We start from the raw sequence: 13,383 nt of genomic DNA, 5'->3' as shown, positions 1-13,383 counted from the left end.
ACTTTAAAACAGGGTCTTTTAATTATGGACGCCCTCTGTTTTGTTCAAAAAATAAAATCAATAAAATTAAAAAATCGTGATTTAAATCAAATAAAAAAAAAAACCAATAACCCTGATATTGGTCAACTCATCAATTTGAGATGCATGTAGTTTCTCATAAAAGGGAGAAATGGAATCTTCAGGCCAGAGACTTTAATATGAACAAAATGAAGACATTTTCAAGGGTGGGAAGTGACAGTCTATTTTGGAGCAGCAAATTCAGGATTCTGAGCAGTTTTGGTTGTTTTTAATTAAAAAATTATAATTTTTTTAAATATTTAAAATTATTAAAAAAAATATATATATGTACATATATACACATACATATATACATTTTGAAAGTCTCCACCCCTCCCCTTTTTTCTATCTGCAAAGTCTTCGATATCTTCTGAATTTTTTTTTTCAAAAGATTTTGAAAATATTTTAAGATATTTCCCCCCATCGACTACTTGCGAGAACCGAATGAAGGCATCTTTGTACCCATATTCTATGGGCTCTAGATTAAACCACCAAAGAATGGCTCTAAGTTTCCTATGGTCACTGAATTAGGGATGGAGAAACATAATTACAAAAATTGCGAAAAAATATTTATGTACGAATTTCAAACTAAAGGGTAGTGCTCTTAGTGCACTTTATGCGGACCCGCATCCGCTCCATGTGAAAGGGGCCTTATGCGTTCTCCAAACGTGTTCCACCCGCGGCGTCCCTTACCCAAATCAACGTTCATCTGCAGCTACCCAGAGCAATTTAACAATGAATCACTTCGAAAAGCACTTTGCTCCGTGGCGCCCATGACGAAAGTTGGCGGCGCACAGTTTGAGAATCCCTGGTCTACATAACATCCGTACAATTTCGGCCAGCGGGGGCAATCCGGTACATTCGAGAATTTCATCCGACCCGCAAAGAGATTAACAAGCAGTTTCCATCATTCTCAAATTCGATACAAGACATGTATTTTACATTTAACTTCACATGAAACGGGATCGGATCAACTTGGCATCAAAATGACATTCGTGAATATCTACTCGCCAATAAAAACGAATATGTTAAAATTTCAGAGTTCTCCCATTCATATTTGGCCACGGAGCCAAACATAAGTATTGCTGGCCGAGATATGGCCCCAAACGCGGGAAAATTTGTACACCCATGTCGCGCACAGATAGAAGAATACACGCTAATCTCTCCTACGTAAGATGCTCTAAATATAGAAAAAGTACGAATGGATAGAGATCTATTATTCCTCCTGCACAATCTGTTACGGGGGTAAAGAATTTCATAGGGCGCATAGAATTTAACAACTCGGAAAGTTTAATGCGCGAGCATCTGGCTCAAGTCAATAATAGTATACTTATTTGAAAGGGAGCGCATAGAAGCTAGAAATCGCTTAAAACAAGCTGTACACAAGCGAATTCATAAGTGTTTCAACACCAACAAAAATCCAGTTCACGCCGGCTATTAGGGACGAGAGGAAAGATATAGCACGTACTCCACTGAACAGGTGACCTTCGGCTTCTGTAACAACCGACAACATCGGTGCCAACTTAATTGTGCCAACGAAACACTATGGTTTGGCAACTTAACAATCGACTTGGCAGTTTTCCTAAGTGTTTCGAATATGATTCTTGACCTTATAAAAACAACTAGCATTTGTGAACCTTTGAGTAGCCTAAATAAAAAAACTCTTGAGTCATTATCAATTGTCAAAGAATACATTTCGGATGATATTCTTATATAAAAAGTTATGCATAGACTTTCATTTAACTTCTTATAGTAAGGAGGCAGAGATTTAAAAAATTGAACTACCAGAAACTTTGACGAACGTAGCTATCATCTATCCAAAATCGTCAAAAAAAATATCCGAAACCAATACCCTGGTGGCCCTGGAATTGGCCTAATCCATAAATGTCTACTAACATTTTATCTTGGGCTTGAAATAAATCTAACTTGGATAACAATGCAGTCATTATAAACTATAATTAAAACAATGGACGGATTAAGTGGAACCAATTTTTAAGCTAGTTTTTGGACCCTTAATATCTTTGTCTATTTTTTTCCTTCCAAAAATAACTGCCTTTTTTAGTGCCTATTTAGACCATTTTTAGTGCCTAAACTTCCGGACTCTAGTTATTATAGTTAAAAGGCATCTTTGAGGGGTTCCAAGCCATTCCGCTTTGCTCTCGAGACATTTGAAGGGCGAGTTGGGGAGAATGTTTCATTGGTGGTTCTTGTAACTGTTACGCTTATTCACCAAAATAATTTCAAATATAGTAATGAAAAGAATTTGGAAATACGGGAAACCAGGCTACAAGTTTAAAAAAAAAACGCCTTATTTTGGAACATTTCATTACGCATCCTTTCTCATTTTCATTTAAAAGAGCATAACGCATGCAATGAGTGAAAAAAAAAAATTGGAATGATCCAGTACGAAGTGAGCAGATTTGCATTTGTGAATTCGATTATGTACTGAACTTCAATATCTGTACCTTAAACTAATTTTTTCAAATTCGCAACATTTTGGAACCTTCGAGAAAGGGGGAAAAATGGGATTCCGGGAATCATCAGGAAATATTATTTCTCATTTATGTTTACGTAAATACCAAGAATAAAGCATTACCCCTCGCCCGGGGGTGGGAGGGAGCGTGAATATTAAGCGACTAATAATTAAGATCGAAGCTACCATGTGACAACCGAGAAAGTGTCCAGTTGCTCAAGCACCTTTTGCGAACAAAGACGAATCTGGAAAGAATCAATCCTAAACTCCATTTCCTCTCAATATATCGTTTCACACTACAGCATACATAGGGCGTAGTTTACCATCTCTTTCGGATCCCAAAGTACACACTCTGGGTCCCCAAGTAATTATGCATTACAGAATAGGAACCTGAATATAGATGGAACGAATAGTGATTTGGCCGAATTACCGAATATTCGGCTAATGCTTTGGTAATTGTTAGTATTTTGGCAATAAAAATCTTTCAATCAAATTTAACGATAATATACAGTATTGTATTTTAATATCACAGTGATACCTCGGCTAACGAAGATAATTCCTTCTGGAATCACGTTCGTTTGCTCACACATGATTGGCCATAGCTTTATATGAAAAATCGTTTGATTCGCTCCAGCTTCTGCTGAAAATTTGATGATAAAACTTCTTAAAAGGAGTGCTGAAAAAAAAAAAACTGATTGAAGGCTAAAATGAACAGCTTCAAATTGTATAAATGAGAGGTGCTGAAGATCTTTTAATTTTCCAGTATGTAAACAACCAACAATCGAGTTTATTAGTGTGCCCATTCATTTTTGATTTGGTCAGCTCATTTCTATGTCTGAAATCTCCCAGACTATTCAGCTTGATGCTAAGTCTCACACTGAAAGAGTGCATGCGCTGAAAACATAGAAAATGCATTGAAAAAAAAGGCAGCCTATTTCGGCCGAATCTGTCATATGAAATGGTTCAAAGAATTACAGAAAGAGAAGTGAAGGTCCCTAAAGCAGAATATGCCGAAATCTGCGTCGCAGAACAATCAGGAAGAATTTTAAGAAAAATTTAGAAAAAAACACTATTATGGTAACTTCAGAACATTCCCAGTCAGCGGAGGGTAGAACAACACAAAACATTCTGCTTAAGGGGGGGGGGGGTGTAAGTGCACCTGGAGAAAAAAAAATATTCCAAGTTGGACACGAGTTAATTCGGCCTTAGCGACAGTTATTCTGATGATTAGTGCGAAAATTCAGCTCACGACGCTGCTATTCTATATTCGTATGGGCATTCATATCATTGAAAATGCTAGAGGAATCTGTATTCCTTAGCCGAAGCAGAAAAACAATGAAAAAAAAAATCTTTGTTAGCAAAAAAAAAAATTAATGACCACAAATTTAGTGTAAAAAATTCGTAAACCGAGACGTTCATTAGCCGAGGCATCACTTATACTTACAGAATCTTCTTTTAAAAACGTGTTACAATTTTACATCTGATTAAGAAAAATGTCAACCATTATTTATTTTCAAGTATTAATGCATCATAAAATTTACGACTTATTTTTCCATTCTAGATGTTCTTTGCCCATTTCAATATCTCAAAAAATATGTACGTTCCTCGTCTCTAGGTACATCCTCTTTCACAGAAAGGGATACATACAACACAAATATAAATCAATAAAAATTTTAATTTATGCAAATTCCAATTAATATAATTGTTTAAAACTAGTTAGATTTACAGATATTCGGCCGAACCGTCCCATCTCTAAACCTGAATATTCATCTCTAATGAAATGTCTATTTCTACTGCTTAAAGCACTAATTATGTAAGCCAGCGGTTCTCAATCTTTATCGACTCACGGAGCCCTTTAAGTACACAAATAAAAAGGAGCCTAGAAATTTATATATCAAATGCACAGATTTTATTTTCCTCGAGCGGGCGCGGAGCTCCTGGGAAGTACACAGGCTCCGTGTAGCACCGGTTGAGAACCATTGACGTGAGAAGTTCTTTCCGATTTCTTGATGAAATTTCTGGGAATTTGGGGAAAGGGAAATTGTCGAAAATTCTCGAGATCGAACAGTAAAGAATTCCTGCTCGAAAACCCAACTTTGAACAATGTACTCCCGGACACAAGTCTGGAGTGCCACGTTTCTTTTTTATGACTATAAAAACCCAACAAAAGAGTGCTAAACGTAGAAATAAGAACTGAATTCGAAAATGTTTTTACAGTGGATCCCGTTTATAAAGTTTTCACGCTTAGTACGACTTATTTTCGTAGTCAAAATTATAAAAATGGGAAATCTCAATGAGTAACGTTTTTCACGATGGGTTTTTTGAAAAACGTTATAAAATGGGATACACCGTATTAAATAAAGCATAATTATTACTATACATTTGGATAGCAAAAGACACCATACAGAGGAATAGAAACCCAGTTTTCAGCCGTCAAATCAGCAACAAAAAAAGCTCTCTAATATTCTCTTTCTAGACAAGCTTTTCCTCTCATTCTACTGCTCTGAGTATTTTGTTTATATTCTTCTACACAGAAGTCGCTGTTCACGAAAATGAGAAAATTGGGGAAGACGCACATATGGCGAGAGCACAACATTCCGCATTACACCTACTTAGTGTACCCATCTTGGAGAGAGGCGCAGAAAAAACTTCCTCCTCCGCAGATATCCTCGCTCTCGTTGTCATTCTCTTCTGGAAATCAAGATAAGAAACCCGCAGCTAATAAGTGGCAGCAATGAAAATAAGAAGGTGGCTGCTGCTTAGTTGATTTCATAGGGCGGGATACAAGAGATTGTGGGTCTAACAAAGACTGTTCAAGACTGAATGACGCACCTCTTATTTCATACGATAAGCAACGAGACATTCTTATCTTCTAAAATATTTCAACACTATCATTCGTATTATTGTATTGCTGTGGTAAGGTGAGGGGGGGGGGGGGTACAAGAAAAGGAATGAACTGATGCAGCTGTACATCCTAGTGATTAAACAAAGTGCGACACGAGCGAAACATTTAACACCATTAAATCAGAAATGCCTTTCAAATACAGCCTTTGATGCGATATGCGTGGGTCTTGTTAGGTTATGCAAACATTGCGTGATTCGAACTCACTCCATCGCTGGAAATTTATATAAAAAATAACTCATCGGGGAAAAAAAAGCGAAATCTAACAGGACGGGTGAAAAACAGATTATTAATTAAAGAAATAATTTCCCAACGCATCTCCCCCCCCCCCCCCCCACTATAATGCAAAAATCTCCGTATGGATACGTAGCTCTCTCTTTAACTCTGTCATTGACTCGGTTGGCGATTAATAATAAAGCCAGGATTATATGCACTAAAAAGATGGGAAATATCTTCTGCAAATATGCACTTTAAAATGCCAAAATATGCACTAAAAATCCTGAAATATGTACCAAAAATTAGAATATGCATTAAAAAAATCGCCATGCAAAAAAAAGGGCAGATAAAAAAATATGCATTTTTAAAATGTATTTAAGGCAGAAACAGTACACTGACGTGGTAATTACGTCTCGTCAGTGTAGTGTTTCGGCCTTTAGACCGGGATTACAGCATAAAAGTTTGATAAAATATATTTTACAAAAAGAAAAAACCACCAAGCCTGTTGGTTTGCGAATGTAAAAATACAATTATTGGTTGCACTTTTGTAATCCCGGCCTAAAAAAATAGAACACTTTTGACATCTCTGGAAATAGCGTTACAATAATACAGCTGATATTTGGAATATACCGTATTAACAAAATCTGTTCACTAAATCCGACCTCCAGGAAAAAAAACCGATGAAAATTAAAAATGTTATGAAATTGCAATGTTTATTTAAAAAATAGAAAAGGTGATTGTGCTGAAATAAACCGTCGAAAATATGCACTTCTGAAATTTATTTGATTTTATGCATTTACATGTATTAATGTTAAAAGATGTCAAAATATGTGATTATCCGAGCGCTAGTGATTAAGCATTTACCGCTTTATCACTTTAACACATACGTAATGCAGAGCTGTACATTTCGTAACTAAAATCGAACAGCAATTTTTTTTCTTCTAGCCAAAAGATTGTAAAAAGACGAACACTAACTCATTATTTGACCGCTATTAACTAAAATTATACACGCATTCGTCAGTCATGGCGTTAGTTTCATGAGATCATGTATTATATACATCGTTTACTTTAGGCCAGATTTGCATCAGTGTTGCACATTCACCAGACTGCTCAGGGTGGGGAAAGGGGGGGGGGGGGTTCACCCTTGGGGGGGGAAACAAAGCTGATTAAAGAGTAATTCTTTAACGAGCTTTGGTGGGGGGGGGGGGGGTAAGAGTAATGACTCCACTTCTCTAACAATATCTATCGGTTCTTGGTAGATAATCAGTATCCGAATAATGACTCTTGCTCTTTCAATGAATTTTTTACAGTTTGGTGACTATGCGAAAAATATATTGGTCTCTGTCATTCTGGAACATAACATCGTATTCAGAGAACAAAATATCCATCTATGGATAAATGTAGTAATCAAGTATGCTAAAATACTGAGACTATTTTATTGTTGACCCTAGCCCAGAACAACGCCAGTTCACACTTCCTCCCGAGGCTAATGAAATATAATATGGCTTTTTGGTCAGGCAGTGTATAAAAATTCGAGAAAAAAAAAAAATCTCCCCCCCCCCCCATAGAAAGAAAAATCACGTCAATATACGGTTAATTCAATAATACAGGGTTAACATCAGAATCGGCATTATCCCCTCACCAAAACTCCTGAAAGATAGTTCAAAATCTTATTCATTTTTGTAGCATCGCGATCATTTTCTGCACACGAGGGCTAATTAGACCGGGACCTGCAATTTATTGCCGATTCCGAACGGCAGCCTTTTTTTTAATACTCACCGAGAGGTTGGTGCGCTAACCCCTTGACGTGGGATTCCCTGCGGTAGCAATCTTTTTCTGCGGTCATATCGCCGTTTCTGTCGTACTCCTGTGTCAAGAAAGTTTTCTGACAAGGACGTACCGGGTATCGAACTCGCGACACCTCTAAACATTCTTTGGTACTTTAGGAGAGTATCTTATCGACCTGGGCTACCGCGCCCTTCAAAATCTCAATCTTCCAAATGTTTTTTCCCAGTTCAGGTATTACCCCCTCCTCAGAGGATTTTTTAGGTCACTGGGAACACTATAACATGAAGTTTGTATCGGACGTTTCTTACAAGAGAAATTAAAAAGATTTAATGACATTTGACAAGATCTTGAATAGAATTAATAGAACTAACTTGTGTTCTGAATCCCACTATATCTCTGGTGTTGGGGAAAAGTGCCCGACTTACTCGATTCATGTGAAAATATTAGAAATAATACACAACGAAACAATTCAAAATATATATCTTTTTTTTTCTAAATGGTTATTGATGATGGAGTTCAGTTTTGAGTACTTACGTCTTGAAGGGAAGATTAAATGCTGTTGGTCGGAATTGCGACCTTGACTGATGCCTGGTTCGAAACCAGGTTCCCCGCTGTCTGTCTTCGGCCATACACTCTGCGAGCGACTGTCAGATATCCTTCGTTGTTGTTCGACAAAAGATGCACCGTTCGTATAGTCAAGATATCTCGATAATCGGCTATTTAAGTGTTCACAAAACAAATCACACGCGCATTTGATATTCTGTACATCCATGACAAAAACGTAGTCTGAAGAGCCATCAGAGACGAAGATAAAGCAGGAGCAACCAAATAAATGCGGAACGGTCGACCAAGCACATCCAAATGAGTCCGTTCTCGCGAGTCCAGTTTTTTCTCTTTTTTTTTCGATAGCAATTTTCCTTTCAGCGACAATTTTTTTTTTCCGTCCAGGATAAGATGAAAAACCTCACATGGTGATCTTCGTGAGCTTGAACGTTTAGTTCACGTTCCGTAACCCAGGTCATAAGACAAGCGACTCATTTTGAAGTTTGGGACAGTAGAGTATGAATTCAATCGTTTCATTTCGTTGATTCGATTTGTTTCGAAAGTAGCATTTAAAAGCATGAATCCACGTGACAAAAATCGCTAGGATTCGATAACGAGTCTTTTCCAGTCTGCTCACCTATCAAAAAAAGGTTTCGATAATATCAAAGCAATCTCGGAAAGGGCTAATAAACAAAACCGTGTTTAGCACTCCCGCCTATATTGCTCAGAACGTGGGTCATCCTATACCGCACACAACCACGCACCCCACTCTTCTCTTTAACCATGGTTACGAGAATAGAACATCGCACAACAGGAGATTTCAGGAAAAGCGAAATTCTCGCCAAAACGAACGCCAAAAATCGCAACTTCGGCACCTACGGAGAATGAAACAGACGAGTTTCTGGAAACGCGAAAATAAAAGGCCAATTTAATCTTCAAGGATAGATCCCGGTTAAATGAAAAAACTCCTGAATGAAATAAACAAAATTGGAACTGTTAGAAATGCATGTGGATATTTCACATTATTGTTAAACACAATGGCGTTTAGATAATTTTAATTAAAAAATAAAAAGATCCTCATTTTCTAATCTGTGTCGTGAGAAAAAAAAAAGTACTTTTATTTTAAAATGGTACGCATTCAAGATCAAAATATGGAATAAATGTGAAAAGTGAGAAAAAAATAAGATGGATAGCTTAGAAGCAGGGAAAAAATAATGACAATAATGAGGCTTGACCGTGAGTCAAACACAATTAATCGAAAAAAAGAAATGCATGAGCAAATCAAACGAAAAGTTCAAATTGGAAAACTTGTTCGAAAAATCTTGAATTTCTATCTTCAAATAGATCTGGATTCACTCGTCACAATTTACAATGGCTGACGCCCAATTATGGTTAAATCAAACATTTGATACATGCATTTTAATCATTGAGAATTTCATGAAAAAAAACCGCATTTCTCCATATCCTCAAAATCATAATCTTTTCGAACGAGGGGGGGGGGGGACAGATTTTCGACCTCCGCTGGAAAAAAAAAAAAATTAGGGAACGGAGGGCAGTCGCTCCCTCTTCCTCCCCACATCCACCTATGCTCAAAATTCTTTGACATGCACGTATAGTCAGAAATTTCTAAAAATTAATGAACTATTATAAACATCTGATAGAACAAAGCCTTAAATCATTCTCCTAAAATATCCAGACTTAAAAATAAAAGGGGGACATCTTAATCTATATTTAGTCCTTTGATTTTTGAAATAATTACTGTATTTACTTTTCTGGACGCACCGCGTTGAAAACACAATACAATATCGCCACTCTTTTCCCGACAACGACAAACACCACCTATAGCAGTGTTTTTCCAACCGCCGAGCCACGGCCCGGTACCAGGCCCTGACCTAATTCATACCGGGCCGCGAGTGATTAGTGTTTAATTTTTCCTTATTCATTTTCCATTGGTCATGTATTTAACCGGAGCTTCGACTCACAAAAATGAATGAAACCGGGCCGCGGGCTCGAAAAATTTGAGAACCACTGACCTATAGAACAAGGCCTTCGCACGAAGCTCGTGACGTCACTGAAGGCCATTTCACCTATTGCCGTTGGATATAGTAGATCAAAGCATGTGTGATATCTTTACCTTTTTTTCCCCCCAGTATATCCAATAGCAGTAGGAGAAATGGCCTTCATTGACGTCACAAGCTTCCTGCGAAGGCCTTGTTCTATAGGTTGTGTTGCAACGACCCGGGCATAATATCGCCTTGGAGCAATTTACGGCATGCTAACCCCTGAAGAGTGGGAGTATAACCACAAACGTAAGTAATGATACCCAGGGCTTTACAAAACCCAGGCGCCAGGTCACCACGGCGACTACAAAATCTGTATTGGCACCCAAATTTTTTTTAATGTCATTGGAGTCAAAGGATGCCAAAATTTGTGATTTTACTACAGTACGTCTTATAATTCCTTCCCATGTTAAAACGTTACAGAAAAGTCGGGAAAAAACTTTATTTAGAATCTTATTTATTTGAGCAAAAACCATGCTTGGCCTCTAAGAAATTTGGTTGGCACCTAAATTTTAAGTTTACTCGTCAAGTCCAGGAGATACCCAATCGAATAACTAATCTTACCAAGCCAAATGATTTGTAAGCATCAACAAGATAACCAAAAGTAGAAGTCAAGGGCATTTTCCTTTTTTCAAATATTTTTTTTTATAACGCGATCCTCACGTATTCCCAAGGGATCAGCATGATCCGTCCAGGGAATTTGTTAGTGTTAGTAGACGTCCATGCCCGAACCGGGATTCGAACCCAGACCTGCACAGTGAGAGGCTAGGTCCCTCACCACTCGACTGCCAGGCGGCAAACAGTTATTTACACAGTATTTTGCTTTTGCCATGGGCGAAAAACTGTGGCAACGGTTTTTCCCTCGTAAATTAAATTTATAATTTACTAGAGAAAAAAAAAAAAAAAAGTTCTACTTGGAGTTTCCCAAAACAAGTGTTTCAAAAGGAATCGTGAGAACGCTTTTTTGAGTGGGCGGCCGCGTGAAATCACTCGACTCAAATAAAACGCCACAACAGACAAAATGCCCAACGAGGTGGCTGAGAAAAAGATGCCCATAATAAATATGGATGTCATATATTTCAAAAATGCAGCAACCCAATTAAAAATGCAATTACAAACAATATATATACACATGATTAAATATTATACAATTCCCATAAGAATGCTCTCAGCCAGTGTTGAAATTTTGAAACGAAGACCTGCGGTTGTTGACCTGAGCAAATAAATCTGATATTACAGGAAGAAAATACGAAAGCGAACATTCGAATAGCTTACCTTCGGTTGTCGTTAATTCCACTACAATTGACACGTACAAAAGAAATACAATATTCATATTGGGATGAAGAGCACACACAAGCTACAGTCGAATCCCGTTATAACGAAATTCAAGAGACCGGAGAAATCACTTCGTTATAACGAAATTTCGTTATAAATTAATTCCGGGTTTTTACACTGTTCCCATTATCAGGGGCATTAGAAAAGTTTTCGTACAACGGTATTCGTTAAAACGGGAATCAACTGTATCAATAGGCCTACTTAGACAAGACAACGTAACAAAAGTAAATCTCGATTAAATAACTTATCGTCTGGCGAATATTTATTCACTCATTAACCCTTCTACCACCCAAAAGATTTGAATTGATTTTCTTAAAATTTTCTTTTTATTTCTCCTTTTGATCCTTTACTGACATCAACCAAAAAAATCATGGGGAAAAAAAAACATTTTCCTGTGTATTTTTTGAATTTGCCCATGTCCATAGAAACATAGAATTAAAAAACAATTATTCTTAAAAATGGACGATTTAACAAAATTAAATTTATGGCGAAAGTGCAGAAATGAATAAAATTTGAGAAATTGAATTTTATGGATGTTATGCCGAAACTGATATTTGGAAAGAAAAGTGATTTGTATCCTCCGAATCGGGTCCCCTTGCATACCGGGCAAGTGCGCTAACAAATACACCAGAGACACTTTTCAATTCCTCATAACACGAATGAGTAGCGTGAAGCGCTGAGGGGGAGTCAGAGTATGCAAGGGGACGCGGTTTCGATTCCCGGAGGAGACAAATCACCTTTCCTTCCAAATATCAGTTTCGGCATAACATCCAGAAAATTCAATTTTTCAGTATATTTCAGGCTCAAAAATACCATCTCTTCATAGAATAAAATTTTTGTTTTGTAAATTAAGTTTGGAACATTAGTCGTTAAAAAGATTAAAGCCGTGTCTTTCCAGGAGCAGGTTATAACTATTTCACGTCGACAGAAAGGTACAACATTATGAAGCTGCGCTCTTATGTTTCCCTAACGGCACATTTGCTATTCGGTCGGCCTCATGCCACCGTTCAAGTGCTTCTTAATAAATTAAGGAAAAACCTTTTTATGGGACAAAATAAAACTATTTAGCTTCGATAATTATTTTTTCAATTACATCAATTAACTACACATTTTTTTACTTGTTGCTTTCGAAAAATAAAATTTTAATAATCTAATATTTGATTTTAGTTTCTAATAAATAGTATTTGATAATTTTATTAGTACTGTAATACACAATTTACACCTCAATATTTTAGGAAAAACACTAAGCATTTCACACCGTGAAAATACAGTTATCCATGAAATACGCGGCGTACGACGCAGTAGATTCTTCTAGAACCAGTCAGCCAATCAAGCCCGATAAAAAAACGTTCGCGTGGGACGTGTGCTTTGTAGGAAAACAGTCATACTTGTTTTCCCATTGGTGAGTGGACGGCGTGTCTCACGAGTTTCACGTTATACGCGGCGCAAAAAACCTGCAATTTCTGCAGCGTGAAAACGCCGATTGGTTAAAAACCTGAAAACGCTGCACGCGCTGTATAAAAGTTGCTCCTAGGAAAACCCGGCTTTAGCCTGAAAAACAAACAAAATTTCCCCTCTTCCGTTAAGTGACGTTAGAGCGCAAAGAAGCCAAAACAGTACAGTATGTATTTTTGTATGGCAAACCTGTGGAGGAAAGAAACGCCGCCAAATGACGTCAATTTTCGGGAGAAGGGAGAGAATGAATAGTGTCCCTCTCTCTTGGGCTTCCTTAGCATCTCTTTCATCCGTAGTAATAAAAGAAGTATACATAGTGATGCCTCTATAAATATTTGAATGGAAGCCTGAAGCAGCAAGAATAACAAACTTGACCAACACTATGTCAATTACAAGAAAGTTCGAATTGAAATTACAGTACGGTACTACGTTTAAAATGTAATTAATGATCGATTGAAAAAATACAGGGCTCCCATTCAAAAAATGAGAAGTAGGAAAACGCAGGACTAAAAAGTAGGATGGGGGAGGGTAACCCCCTTAGACATCATAATCAT

The 13,383-nt window shown here is 37.3% G+C and overlaps 1 protein-coding gene across 8 annotated transcripts in view; it reads right to left on the bottom strand.

Moving 5' to 3' along the window:
- The window catches only part of LOC149087828 (uncharacterized), a 337,458-nt gene that overhangs the window by 293,457 nt on the left and 30,618 nt on the right, over positions 1–13,383 (bottom strand). For 3 of the 8 annotated variants that reach the window (XM_089231738.1, XM_089231743.1, XM_089231744.1), the window contains exon 1: positions 7,971–8,776. The exons of 3 other annotated variants lie outside the window; for them this stretch is intronic. In XM_089231738.1, the coding sequence (XP_089087864.1) occupies positions 7,971–8,065 (95 nt within the window). In that variant the 5' untranslated portion in view covers positions 8,066–8,776. Of the gene's footprint in view, positions 1–4,910; positions 4,949–7,970; positions 8,777–13,383 lie in introns of those variants that run through there. 2 more of the 8 variants (XM_089231746.1, XM_089231741.1) reach the window with 2 other exon arrangements.

This window comes from Pholcus phalangioides, unplaced genomic scaffold, assembly GCF_987345545.1.
Source record: "Pholcus phalangioides strain wild (caught in Gottingen) unplaced genomic scaffold, Ppha-v1.0 ptg000004l_1, whole genome shotgun sequence".
NCBI lineage: Eukaryota > Metazoa > Arthropoda > Arachnida > Araneae > Pholcidae > Pholcus > Pholcus phalangioides.
This window is presented reverse-complemented; position numbering and strand designations above follow the sequence as displayed.